This window comes from Oreochromis niloticus, linkage group LG13 (assembly GCF_001858045.2).
Source record: "Oreochromis niloticus isolate F11D_XX linkage group LG13, O_niloticus_UMD_NMBU, whole genome shotgun sequence".
NCBI lineage: Eukaryota > Metazoa > Chordata > Actinopteri > Cichliformes > Cichlidae > Oreochromis > Oreochromis niloticus.
In genome coordinates this window covers 13476420-13502146 of record NC_031978.2, presented here as the reverse complement: position 1 = coordinate 13502146, position 25727 = coordinate 13476420, and the positions used below count along the sequence as shown (strand labels likewise).

The following is a 25727-nucleotide window of genomic DNA, read 5'->3' as shown; positions in this document are numbered from 1 at the left end:
AATTAAGATTATTTTTATTTTTCCAGTTCATGAGGACTGTTTTCTTGGCTATGCATAGGGCAGTGAAAACCATATGGGCTATATTCTTTTCCGGAGTGACATTATCTAAGCTGCCCAACAAACATACTAAAGGGGAAGTTGGAATGTTACATTTCAGACACTTTGATAAGTCTTCACATATCTCGCGCCAAAACTTCTGAACTGGTGGACAGAACCAAAGTGCGTGGATATAATTGTCCGGTGAATTGGTTTGGCAGTGTGAGCAGTTGTTGGTAGACGTAAAGCCCATCTTGAACATCCGATGACCTGTATAGTGCACTCTATGTAGTATTTTGTATTGAATTAATTGAAGACTGGGATTTCTAATTAGATGAAAAGTTTTTAAGCAAATCTGAGACCAGAAGTTTTGGTCAAAGTTAACTGATAAATCCGCTTCCCATTTTGCAATAGGAAGTGATATTGATTCATCTGTTTTAGAAAGCATTCTGTATATTTTGGATAGTAATTTGGGGGTTTTAAGAGTAAGAAATTGAACCACACTTGGTGGTGTTTGTAGTTCAACTTGACCCGGTTTAAATCTCTTTTTTACTATGGATTTAATTTGTTGATATTCTAAAAATCTTTTCTTGTTGATCCCATATTGTGTAACTAGTCTGTCAAATGAGATAAATTCTGTTCCTTCTAGTATATGTTCTAAATATTTGATTCCTTTACTACTCCAATCTGAAAAGTTTATCATATTATTGTTTTGTAATATGTCAGGGTTGTTCCAGATAGGTGTACGTTTGCATGGGATTAATGAAGACTCAGTCAGCTTCAGAAACTCCCACCATGCTGTCAGAGAGGAGCTGATGTTGATGCTTTTGAAGCATTCATGTCGTTGGATGTTTGAGCTGATAAATGGTAGATCTGAAATCTCTAGATTATTGCAAAGTGCTTGTTCTACATCTAGCCAAGGTTCATCTAAGAGGGTATGTTTTTGCCATCCTGAGATAAACTGAAGCCTGTTGGCTAAGAAGTAGTGCTGAAAGTTAGGTAGTTCTAATCCTCCTTTATCCTTGGTCTTTTGTAGTGTTTTTAAGCTTATACGTGGGGGCTTATTTTTCCATAGGAATATGGACCTATATGAATCTAGAGATCTGAACCAATCTTGCGGCGGTTTAGTTGGGATCATTGAGAATAAATAATTTATTTTTGGTAATACCATCATTTTTATAGCGGCAACCCTTCCCATGAGTGATATGGGTAGACATTTCCACCTAGCCAGATCACCTTCTACCTTCTTTAAAAGTGGGATATGGTTTAATTTAGTTAGATCTGCAAGCTTGGGAGAAACATTAATACCTAAATATTTTATATTTCCCGATTGCAGATGGAGTAGAAGAGGAATTATGGAAGGAGCAATTAATCGGAAGGACTGTAGATTTTGACCAGTTAATTGAGTAATCTGATATTCTTGCAAAAGAGTTTATCAGTTCAGTCACCCCAGAGATATTGGTTTGTGAATTTTGGAGAAAGAGTAACACATCATCCGCATAAAGGCTGATTTTATGTTCCACGTTCTTGCATTTTATGCCCTTAATTACTGAATTCTGTCTAACTGCTGCTGCTAGTGGTTCGATAAAAATTGCAAACAGTGAAGGGGAGAGTGGGCATCCCTGCCTGGTGCCCCTCAGGAGACAGAAGCTGGAGGATGTCTGGTCATTTGTTCTGACACAAGCTGTTGGGGAATTATATAATATTTTTAACCAGTTGATGAAAGAAGATCCAAAACCAAATTTATGTAAAGTTGCAAATAGAAATTTCCAGTTAACTCTGTCAAACGCTTTTTCTGCATCTAAAGAAAATATTGTAGTTTCAAGATTTTTACTGTATGAGTATTCTATCAAATTAAGTAATCTACGTGTGTTAGTTGATGAGTGCCTACCTTTTATGAAACCAGTTTGGTCAGGATGAATTAAGAGGGGGGTTATTTTCTCTAGTCTCTTCGAGAGAGCTTTGCAGATTATTTTAAGGTCTACATTTATAAGGGATATTGGACGATAGCTTGAGGGATATACAGGGTCTTTGCCTGGTTTTAGCAGGAGATTAATGTTTGCAGAATTCATATTTGATGGAAGTCTGCCCTTTTCTTTGATTTCCAACAACGTTCTGTAAAAAACTGGTGCTAGAATCGTCCAGAATTCTTTGTAGAATTCTGCAGGAAAGCCGTCTGGACCTGGAGCCTTATTATTGGGCATACTTATCAGGGCTTCCTGGAGTTCACCTGATGTCAGTGGCGAATCCAGTGCCATTGCTTGAGTGTATAATAATTTTGGGAGAGTTATGTTGTCTAAAAACTGATCAATTTTCTTTTTAGATGGGTTTATTTGTGGTGAATACAACATTTTATAGAAATCCCTGAAAATGTTGTTTATTTGTTTCGGTTCATATATTGTGTTCCCAGATGAATCTTGAACAGCACATATAGTTGTTTTTTATTTATTTATTTTTAGCTGGTTTGCTAGAAATTGACCGGATTTATTACTATGTTCATAATTTTGTAAGCGTAGTTTTTGTACTAAGAATTTTGTTTTTTTATCAATTATCTCATTTAATTCTAGTTTTGTTTTGCGTATTTTGTTCAGTGTTTCCTGATCTTGGTGGGACGCGTAGGCTTCTTCTAGTGATTTGATGGTTTTTTTCGAATTCCTGAATATTTTTGTTTTCTTTTTTCTTTTTATGTGATGAGAAAGAAATTATTTTACCTCTCATCACAGCTTTCCCTGCTTCCCATAAAACAGAAGCTGATGTTCCGGGAGTGTCATTAAAGTCTAAATATGAAGTCCACTCTTTTTTAAAATATTTAATAAAGTCTTCATCTTTAAGCAGTGATGTATTAAATCTCCAGTTTTTACTTGGCGTAGTATTATTCTTGTGCATTAGTGTTAAAGATACAGGAGCATGATCGCTGACAGCTATAGGGTGAATCTCAGTGTCTGAAATGTCACTCAGCAGTGAGCTGCTGACCAAAAAATAATCCAGACGAGAGTAGGAGTGATGAACATGTGAGAAAAAAGTATATTCCTTACTGGTGGGGTGAAGGGAGCGCCATGCATCGCAAAGACCAAAGTCGCTCATATACTGTTTGATTATATTTGTGGACTGCCAATTACGCTGAGTTCCTGCTGTGTTGAGCCTATCCATTTCTTCATTTAGTCCAAGGTTGAGGTCGCCTCCAAGAACAAGTGTGCCATCTAAGTGTTCAGAGAGTGCACTGAAAAAACTGTGAAAGAATGAGGGATCATCAACATTTGGACCATATACACTTACAATACATAGCTTTTTATCAAGTATAGATAGTTTAATGATTAAGAATCTGCCCTCTGGATCTATAACTGTATCGAGTACTGTGAAATTAATATTTTTATGTATTAAAATTGCTACTCCCCTTTGTCTAGAATTATAACAAGCTGAGAACACATTAGGAAACTCAGGTGTTTTAAGTTCATGTTTATTTCTACTGCAACATTGTCCATTTTATCACGACAGTATATTCCCCTTGTCGAAAATCAAAGAGGCTTCAAACAGCAAGTTCTCCAAGAGTCAGAAAGCACGTGGAACTGCCATTAGTGACCTTTGCAGTTTGGAAAACAACCCTTCCTCAAATAACCATGGAAACAGCTCAAAAGTGGAGAAATGATGGCTGCAAGATTCCCTAAGCTTTTGCGGAAAAGCTCTGGCACCTGTATCGTGGGATATAACCTTAGAGCAACCCTAATTTACAGATTTTTAGTAATCAAATGTCCAGGAAAGGACAGTTTCAAAGACTTTGCATATTTATTGTGGAAGGGTGATCGCACCTACACCTTTAAGACCACCCATGAGTACTATTTCCAGATGGTTGGACAGATGGGGGGGGTCACTGGTATGAAACGGTGTGATTATCTTTGTCAAGTGTAAACAGGACTGTCGCCTGGAGCACATCTGCTTCAACCCTGAAGATTGGGAGAATATAAAATCCAAACTTGACTTTTTCTTTTTTTTTTTTATGCATTTCCTGCCTGCTTTGTACAGCCAAGTTATAGGAAAAAGACAATGAATCATATCTACTGCATTTTCAAATTAAAATGTATTTTTGTTTTCTGCAGCACAGTTCTGCAAATGTTTCTGAGTTAATGCCTTGTTAATAGTTGATGACATGGTTTTACCCTCAAGTGGTCATTTTAGGAACTGCAGGTTTTGCTATTTGCCACGATCATCTTATTTGTCTCTGTGTCCCTCTTCAGATATCTATTGTTGTGGTTTGCTTAGCACCAGGAAGAGCGACTGTACAGGCTTACCGCAAAGCATGCTGGTCTGTGGCTCCACGCCTGCTCAGCGTGGCCAGTCTCGCATAATGATGAAAGGCAGCATGTCGCTCATCAGCTGGTACAACAAAGGACACTTTAAGTTCCTTGCCAATGCCTATTCCCCAACAAAAAAAGGTAAGAAGATCATTTCCCAAAGCATTTCCCCACTACACGAAACTTTGTTTTTCCTAGAATTAAATAAAAGGAACTTACTATTAGAAATTATTAAGAGAATTAATGATGTTTCAAATATTTCAGTGCACAAAATCCATTAATTTTAGTAGAAAAACACAAAAACAAAGACTTTTGGTTGTAGTTTTTAAGAATTAGGAGGTTTTTGGGGGGGAAACTTTGTCTAACTGTACTGTCATTTGTGGATGCAAGTCACCATCTAGAGAAACTGGCACATCATTAAGCATTTATGTCACGGAGAATCAGTGCGAGCTTCTAATCCGTGTTAATCCATTTCCAGGAGGTGGCAAAAATCATGATATTCCCTTCGTCTTATAGCATAATCCACTCTTCATTAACCAGTTTTGTTAGGTTTTAACTCTAAATGAAGGTTGCAGTTTGCGATGGTGCTCTTTGAGTGAAGAGTGTGGCAGTGAAGCAGGAAAAGTTAGGCCGTTATCATCCGGCATTGATTTTCCTTTCCTCTCTGCGTGTGTATGTAGGTGACTGTTTTTCACTTTGTGCTTAAAGTACTTAATTGATGGATTTTGCAACTATTACCTCTATTTTTAGTACAGCCAATAATTATACGATAATTGGTTTAAATGGGTCTAGTTTTTGCCTCTCACTCACTGTGTTTGTGTCAGGGCTGATCATTAAGAGGAAAAGCGGGGAGATCCCGTGTCCTTTGGCTGTTGAGGCCTTTGCGGCACACCTCAGCTACATCTGCAAATACGACGACAAGTATAGCAAGTATGTGCGCCGTTTTACACAACATCACTTGATACCAAGAATATTTTACACGGCAGTGGATTTTAAATCAAACAATCAAGATGTTTTCAAACTTTCAGCTTTAATTCAGGGGGCTTTGACTAAAGTGTTACATTAGATTTTGTGGTTTTACACACATTTTTATATGTAGTGCTTGATTTTCAGAGGCTCAAAGTAATTAAACAGACTGAAATTATTTCAAATGTGGTGATTGTTTTTATTATTTGGATAAAAATCCTTTGCAGTCAATGACTGCCTGAAGTCTACATCCTATGGATTTCATCAAATGCTGAGTTTCTTGCCATTAAATGCTTTGCCAGGCTTTTACTGCAGCCACCTTCACTTTTGAATTTAATAAGTAAAAAGCATGCTGTATTGGACTGAGATCAGGTAACTGACTTGGCCATTGAAGGATATCCTTCTTCTCTGCTTTGATAAACTCTTGGGTTGCGCTTGCAGTATGCTCTGGGCCATTATTCCTTTTCACTGTGACGCACTGTCCGATCAATTCTTCACCATTTGTCTGAATTTGAATCCGATCTCATCAATAAACACTAGTAACCTGGTTTCACTGGCAGCCATGCATGGCCTCGTCATAACCCTACTTCCACTATGTTTGACAGATGAGGTTGGATCATGAGCTGTTCTGTCTTGCTCAATACTTTTCTCTTGGTTTAATTTGTCCAAATATATTTTTTCAGAGCTTTGCAAACTCGATTAGATGTTTTCCGGCATAGTCTTATTTGGCCTTCTTGTTCTTGATTGTAACCAGTGGTTTGCACCTTGTTGTGAACACTGTATTTTCATTCATTAAGTTATCTGTTGATTCACATCTTGATTGTTTGATTTAAAAACCCAGAGACAAAATTGAAAAAATGTGTTGGGCCCATATGTTTTTGGACAATAACTATAGATAGTCAAACGAAACCATATTATTTAACTCTTTGTAAAGAGATTCAGCAGTAATCGGCTAATTTCTCCACACAGGTACTTCATCTTCCACAAGCCTAACAAGACATGGCAACAGGTGTTCTGGTTGAGCATCAGTATTGCCATCAACAACGCATACATCCTATACAAGATGTCTGACGCCTACACAGTCAAACGCTACAGTCGAGCGCAGTTTGGAGAGAGACTGGTCAGAGAGCTGCTTGATCTAGACGACTGCTCCCCCACGCAGTGAGGAAGAGAAGGAGGAGGTTGATGAAGACAGAAGGAGCTCACAACAAAAATACTTAACACAACCCCCCCCCACACACACACATACATTCACGCTCAACCTTACAGACTTTGCAGTCTGTGTCTATGTGATAATACTGAAGCAGTGCCAAGCCTATTTCTCTCTTCCTATAGTGGTTTTTGTGGCTCTGTAAATATTCATTAACACACAACTGCATACTACACAATAATCGTGAGCCATGAGACTCGACTGCAATCATTAACCCCGCAGATTTACTAAGGATTTGTCAACAGGAGCTTTTTCACAAGCAGAGCTGAATGATGGAACAGGAAAAGCAAGAAGATTTCACTCCTAAATGATGTCAGCTTCAAGTTTTAACGAGTTAAATTATTTATACAAGCCTGAATGAAACTTCTGTCCAAACACCATAACCGTCAGGCTGAAAGGCTACATGTAGCTCAATATTTACACTCTGCAAAAACACCTGTAACAAAGTCTTAGTAAACCAGGAATAAGGTGTGTTCACACGCTGCATGCGTTAAGAATCTCGATTGTGATGTTTACTTGTTCGGTGTGAAAATGATTTCTGCTCCAGGTGAGTTTTGAAAATTTGTACGTGTGTATTTAGTAAGTGGAAACTGCCGTTTGTGTGTGCGACATTGAGCCAGAGGATGTAAATGTATGGCTTTTGTGACCCAGATGTGTTGTTGCTGCATATTGTACCTATGAGAGAAAGACTGTCAGTCGCTATAAAGCCACACCCAGCAGTGTGCCACAGCTTCACAGCCTCCCAGAAAAGACCAAAAAGAGTCTTTAAAAAGTTCCTGCTTCCAGTTTTTTTAATTGTAATAAGTAATATGAAATAAACGGCAATAAAGTTAAAGCTAGGAAAACATATTCCTAGGTTTTGTTTTGTTTATCAAAGAGTTTGCTTCTTGAACTCAGGTTAACTGTGTGTGTAGGTGTTGATTTTATTTGACCACAGAAATTAACAACTCCACAACTGTTAGCAAATATTACCCAATCCTGATTGGTACACATATATATATATATATATGTGACTTTTTTCTGTAGGATTGAAAGGCCTATACAAAGGAAGCAATTAATAGAATAGAAAACAGGCATTCAGGGTCTTTAACAACAACTCTAACAACAAATGCTGTCACATCTGCGTCCCGCTTTTGTACCAAGAACACTTTTTTTTTTTTTTTTTTTTTTTTTTTTTGGCAGGAAACTCGTCATAATCATGTGATTCATTACACTTTAGTGTACTTTAGCTTTGCAAGGAAGAACATGCTCAAATCTCCTCGATTAAATGAGCCAGTGTTGCTAGGCAATGAGTATAATCTTGGCCAATGGACAGGGGTTTGGGTAACATTCCTTGGCAGCGCTTAGGTCCAGAAAGCAAAAACTAAATCACTGGTGGCTTATAAAACGTCTTAACAAAACAAATGTTTGAACAAATTATATTCTTTTTCTCAGTTGTTTTTGGCACATTTCACCAAACATTATTTCTCAGCACATTTTTGAAAAATGCACGTCCCAAAACCTTAGTCTGTCAGTGAATAATGCTCTGCCCTCACAAATCACACCACGGTAAACCGAGACGCTGAAAACTAATTTTTCATCAGAATGACCGACTAGAAGTGTGTTCCTAATCTTTGTCATTTCCAAAAGGTTTTTCCCAACTTCTTTTCAATGACTGAAAATGTAGATAGCACAATGCAGAACAAAAAAACGTCTCCCTTTGCAGGTTTTGCCTGTTTCTAACAACCTGCTGTAACTCTGTAGCTCTATAAATGTGTTTTATAGCACTCTTACTCCTGAATTACACCTTTATGCTAACCTGATCGTGTATCTGAGAGGAATATGTTAAACCAAACACCATGAAGCTTCTTACTTTGGAGTGTAAAACTAAATATAAAGAAAGCTGACCTGCCTCGAACAAAAAGACACATACACTTAACTGTTAAAAATTCTAGACAATAGTGATTAGTCATCAGGCTAAATGTGCTAAATAATTTGCAGTACGCCATCAGTTCACAACATCCCACGCTAAAGAGTTTAGACACGACAGAAAGAAACTTTCTTAAAGCCCCTGAAAACTTTGTTTCAAACTTTTTTTTTTCCTAAAGACCAGAAAGCAAAAGTGAGGGAAATACAGTCTACATTCAATACAAAGTGACAGTGAGGATGCCGTTTGATTTGAACAACAGATTGTACTTACAAGAGCTTAATTCACATATTCTCAAACTCTAATTGGTGTAAAGGCATACACGCCATTACGAAAGACTAACAACTAAAGTTCAAGCGCCACTTTGATGCTGTTATACGGGTTCATTGGCAAACAAAGAATCATTCTGTTGTGGACAAATAACCAAAATTTGTAAAGGATTTCATGTTGTTTCAATATGTTCAACTGTCATTCAGTAAATGAGCCAAAAACACCCCCCAGGCTATAACACTGCTGTCTGTAGCTTTAACAAGGACAAGGTCAACACTTTATTGTTGTGCAGGAACGTGTTATGAAGACTAAGTGAAAGGTGTCGGCGCGTGCTTGCCCCATCAGCATGGTTCAAAGTGTGTATTCATATACTGGTATGATGACAGTCTTTATGCTGGTAAAGCAGAGTTGCTGAGCGAATTGGTCCCACCCCCGTCACAGTCTTGCACTTTGAGGAGAGCTATAAAGTTAGCAACACACATATTAAATAATAATTTTAGTTTTGATTTCAAATTGAAAAAATAAATGATTCTCTGCTCTCACAGATGATTTTTGTAAATATTAGTAGATACATGAAATAGATTGTATTAAAAGAAAATACACCAATGATATACGAATGAAATTTAATGACTGTAACCAAAACAGAGAATTCTACTTCCACTGTAGATTTAGAGAAAGTGCAGTACTGTACGTCTGTGTATATTTTGTTTACAAATTACTGTGAGTGTATGTCCATAATCACACTCTTACTGACACTCAAGATTGTGATTTCTTATTAATCTTTTTCACTAATCCAAAGCATTGTTGTCGCCGTTACTCTTGCCTGTGTGTGTGTGAGAAACCCACTGAATGTTGTAGCATTGTTCACCCCGAAGTAACACTCTGAATCTTAGCAGGCTCTTCTGTTGTGTCAAATGTTTGTCAACTCCTCCTTTGATTACAATATTTGATATCCACAGATTTGTTGTGTAGTTTGCCATTCACTTGAAGTGTATCATAATATCGACATGAAATACAGACGTGGACATTGTAGAAGCAGTCTGCCACCGTGCTGCATTCATTGGCAACTCAGAATTTACACTCTCCAACCTGAAACAATGAAAGTAAATTGTACCATTAGATGGATTTTGTTTTTAATAACGCAAATTGTGCATTTTGCATCATTTACACCGAAAATGCAAAGTAACTCTTGCTACTATTACAGTGCTACTGCTGAGCACTTGTGGTTCATAGAGTTTTTTTCTATTATGCAAGGGTAAGGTGTGAGTTTTTGAACACATTTCAAGACCATTAATAGATTAGACAGGCTCTAATGTATTGGTTAACTTTATGCATCTCTCCATCATTTTCTTTGACTTATCCAGTTCACGGTTGCAGGGTGGAGTGTGTCTCAGATGTCAGAGGGTAAAAAGTGAGGTATATCCTGGGCAGGTTACCAGTCTATGGCAAGGCGTTCATTTTATCTGTTAATAAATAATAATAAAACATCCCAGTCACTGTCAATAGATTGCTATTTTGGAGAAAAGGGTATGGCTAAGCCCCTTAAGGCCAGAAATCTTGACATCTGATTGGCATTTAAAGCCTTAAAAAACTTAAACCAGAACACAGTGGGTCTTACTACAAACATGTGAGTGTTTTGTGTCTTTTCACTTTTGAATTAAGTCTGATATCTTCCATTAATGATCATACACCTAGACATAATATGTAGATGTGAGAAAACAAGATGTAAATGATAAAGAAGGGAATACTGTGGAGCCATCAGGTCAGAAATATTTGCCTTTCATGTGGATTCGTCAGGAAGAAAAAATGTTGCCCAAACGTTAACTGCATGTAAATTATGTACAAAAAGATAACATGAAATTAGTCAGACTCATTTCATGTGTGTTTGTGCGTTGTGTGCTGGTTTATCATCTCCACACAGTGTCTCACAGATGTCTGTCGCTATCTGTGAGACAGATGTAATACTGAAGCATTTTGATGAGCGATAGCTTTGGACATGTTAAAGATTTAAAGTGACTGACCTCAGGGCTTCATAACTAACTGCTGTACAATATATTCACTCACACAAACAGCATATATACAGTACTTCTATACCCTTATCAGGTGCTTTCAAACCACTGTACATTTATTGCTCTAATCAGGAGCTTTTTTGCAAGAGTTGTACCGCTATTATTTCCAGATAAAATGTCAGAAATAACAATATTACCAAGCACCAAAATGTGGTAAAAATGTTCCGCTTCCCATGATTCTGGTTTGAAATGGTGGCTGCAGGATGTGGCATAAGCGATTACTGTGGGCTAAGTGTTATCTAGCTTCACAGAAGTGCCAGAAGGATGTGTGTATGTGCATGTAATGTTAAAGCTGGCTGTGTTTAAAAAACAAATGTAATAACCGGTGTATGCTGGACCAAATAACTTTCTAAAATGTGTGTGGTGATGAGCTGTACAACGTTGTCGTGTAAATGTGTTTTCATTAAAACACCACTCATAAGTGCCACATTAAAGAGTTGGAGAAGCTTATTATTCTTCAGGTAACTGTAAGTCACAAGGAATGCGTCAAATGTGCGTCAGAGCCTGACTTGTATCTCATTTTTCCACAGAGTTTCATTTGGATCTAATGCAATCCATTTATAAAGAAATTTCAAATCAGAAGTCATTCTCACTGCGCTTAATGCAATTCTCAAATCAGTAACACATTAGCCTTTCTCATTGTTTTTATACATACTGCTATAGTTTCTATGCATACTTCACTGCTAAAGATATTTGTTATTGTGTTGTTGCACTTTTCACTTGTATCTCACAACTCATCAAGAGCATTGAATTAGTGTTTTCAATCAAATCAGCACGAGGTGGTGAAAACATTCCTTAAGAGATTTGGTCTGTTGGGATTTTCTTGGACAACCATCTGTAGGTTTAACAGTAAACGGTCTGAAAAGGAGAAAATAAATCCAGTTTTCTTGGTGAAAATACCTTTTTGACGTCAAAGGAGAACGACAAGACTACTTTGAGCTGAGGCAACAGTAACTCAGTCAGCCGCTCGTTATACATGAGGTATGCAGAAGAGCATCTGTGAACACACAACACACTGGCCCTATATGTAGATGGGCAGCAGCAGAAGACCACACTGGGGGCCACTCCTATCACCTACCAACAGGAAACTGAGGCTACATTTCGCATTGACACAACAAACTGCACAACAGAAGATTGGAAAAACCCTACATTACAGTGGCCTTCACAGTCACCAGAGCTCAGTCCAGTAGAGCACCTTTGGAATGTGATTGAATGGGAAATTTGGATAGCAAAAACTGCAGCAACTATGTGATGCTATGATGTCAATAAGGAACTAATTCTCTGAGGAATGTTTCCAGCAACTCCCTGCAGCACTGAAGGAAAAAGGGGATCTAGCCTTGTAATACCCAGGATAATAATGTAATAGCATATACATATACACACACACACGTAACACCTGTTTTGATGAGTTGTGAGATTCAAATGAGAAGTGTGTAAACACAATAACAAATATCTTTAATGGTAACAGCATGCACAAAAAACACTGTGATAAGGCTAACATGAGAACTGCATTAAGACTAGAGAGCATGACGTTTGCAATGTGAGAACTGCACCAAAGTGATTGAGAAGAACTGCAAGCTACACAGCCAGCTCACTACACTTTGTTTTTGGTTTTGATGGGATGCATATTCATGCCATTTCTCACTTTGTCTGATCTCCTGTTTGAATTGTAAAAGACAGACTCGCCCATGCATTGCTCCCTTTGTCACTTTGTGGATTTACTCAGCTCCTACTGTTCCTGCCAAGGACTCATTCATATACACACTGTCAGCCTCACCGTGAGTATCTTTCTTTCAGTTTGAAAAGCTGCCAAAGCTTCAAGCAGCCAAAAGAACAAAATAAATTATGTGCAACGCTTAGCAGCATTTCACCTGTTTATTGTTCCGTCTCATCTTATCCACATAAATATAAATACTGCCATTTAATCCACACGCTATCTTCATTTTTGCTTTATTTAAATCTTGTACAAAACAGTAGACATTGAATATATATAAGCTGACAATATTTGAGCATAGTCACATTAAAGGACTTATACATTCAAGTGCATTATGACTGTTTTGAGAGAATTGTATCCATACCCATTTGTCATGTACCTCATTGTGTCTATTTGTTTCAGTCTTTGTGTCGACTGGATTAGTGTTCCTCCAGCTAACAGTTATGATTTTCTTGGCAATCCGTTTTATTATACAGAGTACAGACCCCTGCTCTTTTGCTGAGGAAGAACTCCAAGTACAAACACTAAAGGATCCACAGGAATAACATTCAACATTTTTTCAATCTCCTCTTTTATATCCTGCCAACACCTCTGGAGCACTGTTCCACAAGACATGCAAAAAGATCACCTATGAATCGGGAGTTTCTCCAAAACAAGGGCGATGGAGAATCTTTACAAAATGTTCAGATTTTAAAAAAAACACACACACATTTTAATCCTTCAATCAAATTCAGAGTCCAAATTTAATTAAAGTCCCCTCTATTTTTTTGTTGAGAGTGTTTTCTGCAATCTTATTTACTAGCATCCTCTATATGTGTGAGAATATGGTTCTTAGCAGATATTTTCCAGTTGCAGTAATAAAACATTGTTCAATACCCACTGCTCTCTTCAGGCTTGGGATATAGTGCCTTAGTTGTAGGTAGCAAAAGAAAGTAATTTGGGAAAGTGCAAATTGGTTTTGTAATTGAGCAAATGATTTTATTCCCCTACTGTCAAAGAGCTGGTTTATTATACTATTATGCTTCCTTTAGAGTGCCACTGTTTGAATCCAATTATCCCACAATGATGGTAGGAGGTATATGAGCAGTAGGCATCACTCGTGATAAACATATCCATTATTCCAAAGTTTTTAATTCAAGAAGGGCAGGGCCGAAAGTTCCACACAAAATATGTACTAAATGTTTCTGGTTTGGCAAACATGTCCTGTCAGGAGACTTGTTTTTATGGAAGGTATGTCATGGGAACTGTTTTACATAATTACATACAACATGGGAAAAACTGATGGGTCTCATATGTCACACAGATGGTTTCGTATCTGCTGTGATTTAGTAGTATTTAGTTATTGAAATTAAATGCCATGACAATTTAATAAGATTTTGAAAGAAGAGCAGTGGTAAAGAGATAGGATTACTTAAAGGCAGACTGTGATAATCTCGTCTGGTCTTACTCAGTCGTGTAAAAAATGAAATATTCCTGTTTTCCCTACAAAAATAATGATTTTGTAAAGTCATTTGAAACTCAATAAATTCACCTTCAGCCCTCCGGCTTTCAAAAACATTTGAGCAGACTCAGACTCATTTCCCATTCCTGCTTTTCTCTGCAGATTAGGTGGCAAAACCTGACACGAATTCTTCCATAAAGTACTCAGAGGAGGTTTGCAGAGTGGTAAAGCCCCCACAGCAACATTTCACATATTAAGTGCTGATCGGATTGACAAGGCAAAAGTGAAGAAACTGGAAGGGAAGAGTGTGTGGAAAAACTGCCCCTGCACCAGAATAAATGCAAGACTTCCATCCCTACATCAGTCTGAGGCACTTTTAAGGGTTTGGGCATACCAATAAGGAGGGGGGGGGGGGGTATGGTTGTGCAGAGCACTGCAGGTCCACAATACCAGCACATAAACAGCACTCAGTATGACAAAAGAGCAGCTACATAAATAACAACACAAATCAATCAAAAAGAAACTAAAATCAATTCAATTTTATATTCAGTTTTATGCATTTAGCACCAATTCACCACAACAGATGCCACAAAGTGCTTTAGAATTGCAAGGTTAAAGAGCCTAAAAGTAGTTGAAGGATGAGAGGAATGAGAAAGGGACCAAACCTTCACTATAGGAGAGTGGAGAAGAAGTGCTCAGTGTATCATAGGTTGTCCCCCTGCACCCTGAGCCTATAAATAGCATAACTAACACAGGGTTCAGGGTCACCTGATTCATCTCTAACTATAAGCTCAAGGGGGGCTGATTATTTAATATTTTGGGACCCAGTAAAGAGAAGCTTGCATGGGAGAAATATGATCTGTCTTTCTAATTGCTGTTGGAACTCTCATTGCAGCCTTTTTGGATCAACTGAAAGCTTTTTAGGGAGTCGTGAGAATAGCCTGATAATAAAGAATTGCAATATTTCCACATTAACACAATACATGGTTGGATTAGCTGTGGCTCAGGTGGTAGAGCGGGTGTACCAGTCTGAAGGTTGGGGAATTGATCCCTGACTTTTGGTATGTCAGAGTATGCTTGGGCAAAGTACTGAACCCTCAGTTACCTGCAATGTCACCATCAGTTTGAATGTGAGTGTAAATGTGTTCAACTGAGTAGAAAAGCTGAATACCCTGCATAAGAACTGCGCTGTTAACAACAAAATATATAAATAATGGTGTAATGTGAGACAAATCCAGTAGAGGGCAGCAGATCTCAATTTCCATAGCGACTCTCACCATCGGCCTATTGATCAGCACTGAAGGTAAATGCATTATAACTGGACTGAGAACCAAAGTGAGACTATATAATTGAATTATTTTTGCGCCTTATTGATGACATGCTCAATAACAGACTGTCTGGCTGACCTCCTGAAGCTGGAGGTAACTTAACCTTCAGGAAGAAACACTTTGGCAAAAATAGTGTCATGTTTTCTCATCTGCTGAGATCAAGAAGTTTTCAAGAAAAATATTATTTCTACCCCTTACTGGGAGTATGAGTGTGTATGAGGGGAAAACAGAGAGAGAGAAAGGGGAAATAACATACAGTTTGGTGGAGAAGGAATCAGGCATGACTTTCTCCCATGCCTGAAGGAATGAATCATAATAATTTATACAGACCGAGAAGCCTGTGGGGAAGCAGTTACACAATAGGGAGATCAATTGAGTTGAGCGCTGAGCAGCAGCTTGTCTCTGGGGTTCACACAACCGCGAACAGCTCCCAGGGGTGGACAAACACAGGAGAGGCCTGAGCTGTGAAGATGCAAACAGATAAAGGGTCACACAATGGGGGAAAATAGCAGCAATGCCTGCTAAATCTTTATCTCCTTACTGTTAGCAGAATTTAGAGTTTGCTTGAAGTCTATAATTCTTTTCCAGAAAACAATCAGTAATAATGTCTCATAATAACAATAGCAATAAATAGCAGTGGAAGTCTTTTATTACACAAAACGTACCAAAACCATAGTGTAGAAGAACTGGATATAAATTAAAGTGCTGAATTCATGTTTTAGTTACTATAGATTACAAAATACATCAATTAAACCAAAAGTTCACATTCTCACTATTCAGAATCACACATTTGGAACTGCATCTGTTTATTGTCTGTTAGTTTGTTCTAAATTACTCAAATCTAAGACTAGAGTCAACACTGACATTAAATTTGAAGATATATTTGTTTGCCATTGTTTGTGTGTACGTCTTTTTTTCCCCATCTTTTTCAAAGCTCCTTGACTTTTAAGCTAATCTTATAGATTTTACTGTTCTCCATGTAGCACAACAGTTATTTTCAGTTTTCTTATCCATGTTATTGTTTGCATTCTCAAAATTACTCTGATTACTGTGCAAAAATCTTGACACAGCCTTCGTTTCAATTTTTTATTTTGCAAGGAAAATTGGAAACAGGTGAAGGGATTTGCTGAAACATCTGCAAGAATATATGAACAAACAGTATGAGGCCAAAACTCAGTTTTTACAATTCTAACGTGAAAGTTAAAACTTGGTTTGACCTCCTTTGTTCTTCAATACAGCCTGAAATCTCTTAGACAAGCTTTCTTGTAATTTCTTTAGGAAGTCTTCAGGAATAGTTCTTAAAGGGACAATCAAAATTTTGGGGGGGATGCTGGCTACCTTTTGTTTCATTTGCTGTCAAGATCGACTCACACTGCTTCTGTAGTGTGGTGGTCCAGGCTCTGGGGAGACCAATCCATGACTCATAGTGTGAATGCTTTATGCCCATATATGCTCCAACTGCACCGGCGTGTTTGGGATCATTGTCGTGCTACAAAATGAAGCAACTACCAACAGATGTTTTCCACATGGTATTGCATCATGAATTAAAATGTGACAGTATTTTTCTGTGTTCATGATTCTATCAGTTGTGACAAGATCCCCAGCACCACTGGCTGAAATGCTCCAAACCACGACCACACTGACTGTTGCACCTCTCTCATGACCTCCCGGTGACCCTTCAATGGCTTAACCCTAATATTATTTCATATTAATAACAAGAATCTGCAGATTAACCTATCACTAAAGCTTTAAGATAAATGATGTGGTCTAAATATGCACAATGTTTGCCTTCAAAATATAGATAATCACAGAGAACCATCTCAAGATGATCCTTAATAGCACTTGAGCACATGTAATTAGGGTATAGGTGTCATTTTAAATGTTTCTGCAGCAAATGTTATAATGTAAATATGAATTATTGGCAGTGATGGCTGGAAAAAATCCCAAAAGAATATTTACTTTGATTTGTAAAGCACAGATTGTGCATAAACACATGCTTTTCGTATTTAGCGTGTATACAAATGGAAGGCAAGCGAATCAATTCAAATATCATTATTTGATATTTGATATTTGATAATGATAATGATTGATCTCATATGATATGCTGATATAAGCTGTCTTTGTAGGTTAGTGTATTTAAGTATTGGTAATACTGGCTCTGTATTTACTTGGTATCAGATCAAAATGAAATTTGCACATTACTAATACAAATGTTCTACTAATTTTCATTAAGAAATAAATGATATATTAATATAAAGGTTGGTATTTTCCAACTACCAAGGTATTAGAAATGAAACTAGGCTCGGTATCCAGAATCAAAATTCCAGCTAACTTGTAAAGAACACTTTTAGTGTCTTATGAGACCAGCTCGTGGCCTCAGTAAAGCTCATCTGTGTAACCAGCACAAAGACAGGAGAAAACTGTAACTTAAAAAAATGCAAAAATTCAGATAAAATATAAAAAAGAGGAAAAACACAAGACTTCAGGGTTTAAAATGTGTTTAAAATGTGTTTTGCACTTTCTTGTGTCCTTGCATAAATATCACCTATAAGTACACCTCTTCCTACATTACAGTGTAAACAGACCTATGGTTTTCAGAGATGTCGTTAAACATTACGCAACTAAAATATAAAAGCAGGCACACAATAGAGTTTCACAAGAAAACACTCTACCAAGTATATAACCTCTGTCTCCACAATGTCTGCAGTCTCCACCCACCCTGTGTGTGCAAAGTTATGACATTCTCAATCCACCCTCTTTTAATCAAGCTCTTAACCCTGCACACACTCACCCACACCTTTAATGTATGTCATTATGTTGTAATCAGTGCTCTAATGGTTATATTTATGGTTTTCAATTCATATCCTGCCTCGTGGGGTCACCTTCACGTCATGAGGCATCACCTGTCGATGGACGCACCATCGTAGTGCAGCTATTTTTGGATAGAGTAACTGCACGCAGAGACACCGTCATCAGAAAGCTTTTTGTTTTTCTTTTGGTCGGTTGGTTATATAGTTATTTGTCAAAGAAAGAAGCTGATTCTGGGTGATACACAATGATTAACCACTCTCTTTTTATACTCCAGCTGCTGCCCTATTGCAACACTCTTACATGTGCCTGGAAGAGAACTGTTTGGTAAATGTCATGCTCTTATTTTGACATGAAAAATGATTTCGCACACACAGCCTTTGGGTTTCAAGGAGCCTAGCTAGATAAGGCTGCTGGTGGACTTTTGACACAGGCAGGGATGATGCTAATTAGGAGTACTTCATAATATTGTGTTCTTCTTTGCACAAAGGTGTGGAGAAACTCTCTGCAAGCTGCATGTATTCTTTTTCCAGAAGGGTGGAGGAGTGTGTGAAAGGGGATCTAACACTTATCTGCCATATTTCCTTGTGGTTGCTCCTTCATGAATCACTACTCACTTCGTGAGTTAGGTTTCTACATAACTACGTAAGACAGATAGATAGATAGATAGATAGATAGATAGATAGATAGATAGATAGATAGATAGATTTCAGACCAACTCTTTTCTCATGGAAACAATGGCTCCCAGCTGTATGTCTCCGAGCTGAGGGAGCCTCTTTTCTCCCACTCAGGTCACAGCTAAACAACAGGACAGGGTCAGGACCATACAGATTAACTGTTACCATTATAATGTTTGTAGTACTCAAGGGTGGAATCATGACCAGCAGTTATGAATACCAGTTTTCATAGAAAATTGTTTAAATGACGCACAGCTGCCAAAGAAGAAAGAAGGGAGAAGGAGGGGGTTGAGAGGTAGGGGATGTGTGATTCTATGTGTGTGTGTGCCTAAGCCATGTGTTCAGTGACTGTGTGTAGGTGTTTGGGGATATTTTGGCAGCAGCAGGGGGATTCAGGCATGATAGAGGCCTTCATCGTATAATAGGATAATGTTTTATCTCATCGGAAGACGGGGGGAGGAAAGAGGGGTAATGAGAAGCAGTGGAAGGGGTTGATTATTTTCATACAGCAGATGTCATGGTTGTCCTCCTACGAAACTTTATAACCTGCCTGATGCATCCATCGCTCACGTGCACAAACACACACATTAAGAATATGTGCACTGGGCAGTATCTAGTCAGACAAGTTAGGACAAGCTATAGTAACATCTTTTCATTATGTAACATCTATTCACACAGAATTATGTGCTTATCCTTTAGATACAAGAGTCTGCATGTCTGTGTGCATGTGAGTGTACTTGCTGCCAGTTATAGAGTTCTTCCCATTGCTTTCTTCCTTTTTAATGGAAACCAGTAAAAAAATAGCTTGTTTAACTGTCTTTATTAATCACTTAGTTGAATATCTATTACCAGTGTATATCAATACAACATCTTACTGAACAAAGTTGAATGGCCTCAGTGGTATACTGGACTCTGCCTCCCACTGCAAATACACCTCCAGGTCAGAGCTAAATATAAGCTAAAATTAAAAGTATGATGTTGGTGTGATGGGAATTTATTCATTTCAGACCTCTTCGTCTATTCACTGGACAAACGTTTTCCTAACATTTCTGGTCACATTGGACTCCCACACTAGCTGTCAAGCCAACACAAGATTACTCACAGATTTTAGTCAGTTTGTGATATGTAATATATCAGTGCTCCATCTATCCATCCATTTTTTGCCACTTATCCAATTCAGGGTCGGGGAGGCTGGAACAGCTGCCATGGGGTGAGAAGCAAGAAACACCCTGGACAGTCTGCCAGTCTGCCACAAGGCTAACACAAAGAGACATATAATCATTTACACCTATGGGCAATTTAGATTTACCAGTTAATCTAACAACACCCCACCTAACACCTTACAAAATGACAAATATGGAAAATATTTTAGTTATGAAAGAAATAACATCATATAATGTGTCATCTTAATTTTCATCATAATTACTGAACATGTGTGGTTTCAGTAAGGTTACCAAACCGCTTTTTATACGGGCTTAAGTCATAGATAAATGAATGAACAAGTGATAATTATTATGAAACTGACTTCATCGGAGTATCAGTACAGTTTCATCTGCATACATGTTCAGCAGCAGGCACTATTTTCAAACAGCTTATCCCAGAGCTTATTTAAGCATATAAATGACAGAACCTCCTACAGGTGTGATGAAGTTTGTTTCTCATAAACATGCTTCCTGAAACTGGGAGAATGTACCCAAACCTCACATGATTTCTGAGGCTTAACATGATGTCAGATTTTCTTTTCAATTCTGTGATTTATGCATTTGCAGTAATGCATGACTGAAAAGACGTTAAACTTTGAATCATAGACCATAAACCAGAGTAACAAGTTAAGTAAACTGAAAAACAACTCAGGTATGTCGTTTTCTGTCTAAAGCAATCAATTTTATTAGTCAGTGAACGAATCAGTCATTTTACTTTTATATATCACCTTTCTTGTTGGTTAGTGCAGTTTAAAGTGTTTCAAAGATGACTGACAAACTTAAAATAACACAAAACAAGAAGTAAACAAAAAAGTTTGTTTCTTTAATATAAAAAAATTATTGTAATCATAAATATACAATGTTTACTACATATTACATCTTTCAATAAAGTGATATATCACATAAGCATAGAATTGATGGATTAAAAATACACAGAAGCATGCGCCTGATTGTGGAAGCTGCCATGTTGCCTCACTGGGCATTACCGTTCTGTGTAATTGCATTTTATGCACTGGTCACATATGTAGTACACTAAAGGCGGAGAAGCACGCGTTCATGTGCGGTGTGGGTAAATTTTAATTCATGTCTGCGCCTTCAGAATCAAGATATGAAGAGTCATACCTCATCAGAAGAGACCCTTCACTAAAGAAGCCTAAACGCAAAAGAAAGAGACAATGCAACAGCATCCTATTAAATAGCCATCCTCTTCCTCCTCACCTTAAGCCTCATCTCCTGAACTGAGGTCAAGGCTTTAAAAATGTTTATTTATTCCAATTATTGTCGTGATTAATTATCATTAGCAGATTAGACATGCAACCCTCCCATCCTCAGATAGCTGACAACAAGCCAGTTAAACAACAACAGGTACTTAATAGCTAATGTTAGGCTCAGTGCTCTAAAAATCACACTCTGATAAACATTTTGATTTCATTCTCACACTGTACGGAAGTTTATTTTTGCTAAGTGTCTGAGTCCAACAATGTGCTATGAACTTCAAAGAAAGTTTCACTAACACCAGGTAGCAGCAGCTAACAGAGCCTAACAGCTCACAGAGGCTAACAGCAGCTAACAGAGGCTAACAGCTCACAGAGGCTAACAGCAGCTAACAGAGGTTAACACCGTCTTACTTACAGGTGCTTACAGATGGAAAACCTCACATATCCTCAACAACTCACCTCAGTATCAGTCAGTACGTTTCAGTAATTCAGTGATTTTGTTAGATGTCCTGGAGATAAAAATGTATAAAACCACAAAATATATGCACACACATATGTGTTTATTTATTTTCTTATTTATTGCCAAGTAAATTGAAAAATGTAAATTATCCAACTGTGTTAAAACTACACATATGTAGTAGAAACATGCCAGTTCGCTGTGGCTGCTATGGGGTATACTCTAGAATTAATGTTTTTGATTTCTCTTGTCTGACTAAAGCATGTTTGTCCCACAGCAGCCACCTAGCTGGGATTATGCATTTGAATAGGAGGAATAAGAAAAAGGAATTAGGTTTACTGCAATCTGCAATCTACTGACATTTATCCATGAACTTTTACACACTGTAACTTTGTAATTTATATTCATGCTATAACTAGGATAAAAGTACACCATATACATACATATATATATATATATGAAATTATGTTAAACAAAAAAATTAAATTAAAAAACAGTTGAGGTTGAAAATACAATAAAAAGATATGTCATCTCAGAATTGTCATAGTTTTACACTTTCTAAAAAAAAACATTTATTTAATAATAAACCCATTCAAATGTTTTTTATTTCTGTGTATGTTGTATATGAAAATGCATTGGATGATTTCAACATTTATTTTATTTTCTTCTCTTTATTTATTTATTTTTTAATCCCTCCTAGAAATTACCTTGGTTTTCTTACTGGTAGGGCTTTGCTTGTAAATAATCTCATTTGCACCCTTCCTGAGCATATGTTTCAACTAAAACACAAGAAGATATGAATGTTACGCTGTCTCCTGCCTCACTGGGAGGTCACATTTTGCAATTAGTTTGCCTACCAAAGATGAGTGTTTGCCATTCAAAACAAAAGACTCAACAATGGTACTTTTTTCTTTTTTTTAAAGGATCTTTTTTGTTTTTTTGTGATGACAAGACCTCAGAGTTCCCCAACTGATTCCTCTCAAACAGAACAAATCAATTCCTCAAACAGAAACAATAACAACAAAAGCACAAAACATTCTTAAGCCACAGGTTCAAGTCATTGTCTACTGTACATTCATATGAAAGGCCACTGACCAACTGCTGTGTATCGTTTCCCTCACGCCCTTCCATTTATGGATATTTGAAGCCTTACACGTGTAATTACACGTTTCTGATTAGTCACATGGGAAGCTGAAGTTGGCATTGTGTTTCGCAGCCACTCGTGTCAAAAAGGTCGAGATGAGTTTGGCTTTGAATCAGACTTTCTAACTGGTAACACAATGCAGTGTGCACAGAAGTGGAGATGTATTAATATGTTAAACAATGACTGTGTCCAACATTTTTTATTTATGAGGGGTAGGATTTTTTTTAACTCACTGTTGTGATTGGGAATAATACATTTGCAAGAAGGCATGCAAGAAAATATTGGTTTAAAATAGAAATACATCATAGCTGTTTTGTTTTGATCAGTTTTTCAACAAGAAGGGACATATAAGATACTTTAAAGGACTGTGTTGTAATCCAGTTACTTTAGTCTGTCTGTTGATTGTTTCCATTATAAGAAGAGCCAAAAACAACAAAGTGAAACACATTCACTTGTATTTGTATCATGTGTTGCTTTTGTTTGATTGAAGAGTTCATGCAAACACCTGAAAAGTGCCGAGAAAATGACATTAATTACATTTAATGAAATGTAGGAGCATCACAGTGTAGAAAAACTGGGCATTCCAAATTACAATACAGTAAAATGACAAAAGTATTAAAATATTAGAATCAAGATAAAGGTTAAAGTAGCAGTTTTAAAATTTATTTTATATATATTGTATTTTGTTTTATTTTTCATTCTACATGGTAACTATGTAAACTCAAAGTAGTAGGATCACTATATCATATTTCCTCTCAAATGTACTGGAGAAGAAGTATAATAAAGCAGCAACTGAAAATACTCAGGTAAAGTGAGGCAAAGCAATATTTAAGTACTGCACCTGTGTAAATGTTGTTAGGTACATTCCACCTCTGCAGCTGACTGACATGTTGGACTGAACCGTGAGGTTCCAGTTATACGAGTAAGACGGTACAACTAACCAAATGGTGACCACATGTGCTCATCACCCCTAATCTGAACCTATAAAGCGATAAAGAATGTGAGAAAACGTGGAGAAACGATTAGCTGTTTAGTCAGCGAGGCCTTCAGTCCAGTCCAACAGCCTAGGAGTTTACAGCAAGCAAACAGCTATGATTAAGAGCAAGTATGTGGATGATATATAACCTGTGGAGTGTTTCTTTTAAAAAAATTCATGATAAGAACCACTCAGAGTCACACCTCAAATGTGAAGGGAAAAGGTTTTTGTTGTATCCCCACTTAAAGTGTGACTCTGAGTGGGCCCTGAGTGTTCAGTAGGTGGAAAGATATTTGTCTGATATGCAGGGAAACGTCACAGGTTTAAACCCTGAGCTCATTTTCCATTTAGTGGAAGCATAAGAATAAATGTAATCTAACCTAAGATGACTCATTGCTGTTGCAACAGATTTCTGATCAATTATTACAAGAAAATGCTCCTTCAACAGGAACTATGACTGTTATTTGGGTTTACAATGTCATGTTTTTCTTATTTGTCATTTGTCAAGTCATGTTGAAACTCCTTGACAACCGATTGTTTGAAACACTGCTATGTTTCAGTGAGGCACATGGTTGTAGTGTTTTATTGATAGAAAGTGTGGTTGGTTTGTTTGAACTGTTGTACCAAGTGTGAAATAAATAAATAAATGAAATGAAATGAAAATGAAGGCAGTGACAAAAGCGTGAACTTGAAAAACGAAATCAATTAAAGATAAAATAACACAAGACTTCAACCTTCAGAACAGTGGCTGAAATTTCGTAATAGTATTTTTGTGCTCCACTTATTTCATTCTCAGAAAGTAAGGTCACTAAATTTCAACAACTACGTGTGTATTTCAGTCATGCTACTGTTGGCCAATCTCTTGTATCTGTTGTTTGATTGTTGAAGGGTTAGAAATTCATTGTTGATCATCAGCCATCCAACGAGATAATGAGCTCCCTCAAAATCAGTCAAAATCAGTCAATATGACTTTCACTGCATTTTCCAGTCCAAAGCTTTTTTTAATTTAAATTTTTAGGGTTGCTATTTTCTCTTAATCAATCAGTAGTTCTGGTGTCAGTCCTGGCAATGACACCATTCACTCTCAGTTGCAAGTAGCAGTTTGTGAATTTTTCATCCATGCTTGTCACCCAGCTGTGGCTATTATTTTTTTTAAACTAGGGACGCAGTTGTCACTCAGCATTAGAAGAAACTGAATCCCTGAAACTCCCTCAAGATATGTGAAAGGTTGCAACATAGAGGTCCAGTCCTTTCTCATTTGCTATAATGTTTTTCCAGAGAGCACTGTGTGAAAAAATAACAACGAGAACATTTAGTCCAAAAATGTCTGAAGCCTCAGATAAGGTTCATATCTTCGCTGTGAATTTTGTCCTCCCCCATATTGAAAATTTCTTCACTCTTCATTGCCTTGCTGTGACTGTATGTGCTTTAAGCCCATGACTCAAACTTGAATTTCTGTGCAACTGAATGATCGCTGCATTAAATGCAAGATTGGGAACTGTCTTGCACTTAGGAAATCTCAAACAGCATAATCTCATTTTAATTCAAACATTAACCCATTGCCATTTTTTATTATATTTTTTTGTTTTTAATCCCAGTAGGTAGAAACCAAAAGCAGTTGTAATGACTGATCAGTATGCAATTGCATTTTGAGTAAAATCAGATTTAGACACGAAGGCCCACTCAAAATTTAGGTAAAAATATAAGAGCCACTTTTGAGGCCTTATCCTGTTGGTATATTTCAGCCATAAGTGCTGTTTGCTTATCAAGATCATACAAAAACTACCAAAACCAAAAATTCAGGGGAACGGCCAGAGAAAACGCCATTTTCCCCAGTTAATAATTCCTCTTTAGTTGAGGCCAATCATGGCTTGACTGAAATGCTAAAGCTGTAATATTGACAAAGAGATAAAAACACTGATTACAGAAATGTGTCACACAAAGTGCCATCTAAACTCCCAGGAGCAATTTGGGTCTTGACTCAGGATGCACCTGTAGATTGAGGAGTGTTCTGGTA

At 37.3% G+C, this 25727-nt stretch overlaps 1 protein-coding gene across 1 annotated transcript in view; it reads left to right on the top strand.

The window, feature by feature from the left end:
* Window positions 1-11096, top strand: part of pgbd5 (piggyBac transposable element derived 5) — a 32281-nt gene extending 21185 nt beyond the window's left edge. The window contains exons 5-7 of the mRNA XM_005474260.4: window positions 4269-4466; window positions 5150-5255; window positions 6261-11096. Coding sequence (XP_005474317.1) covers window positions 4269-4466; window positions 5150-5255; window positions 6261-6456 — 500 coding nt within the window. The 3' untranslated portion in view covers window positions 6457-11096. The remainder of the gene's footprint in view (window positions 1-4268; window positions 4467-5149; window positions 5256-6260) is intronic.
* Window positions 11097-25727: the final 14631 nt, after the last annotated feature.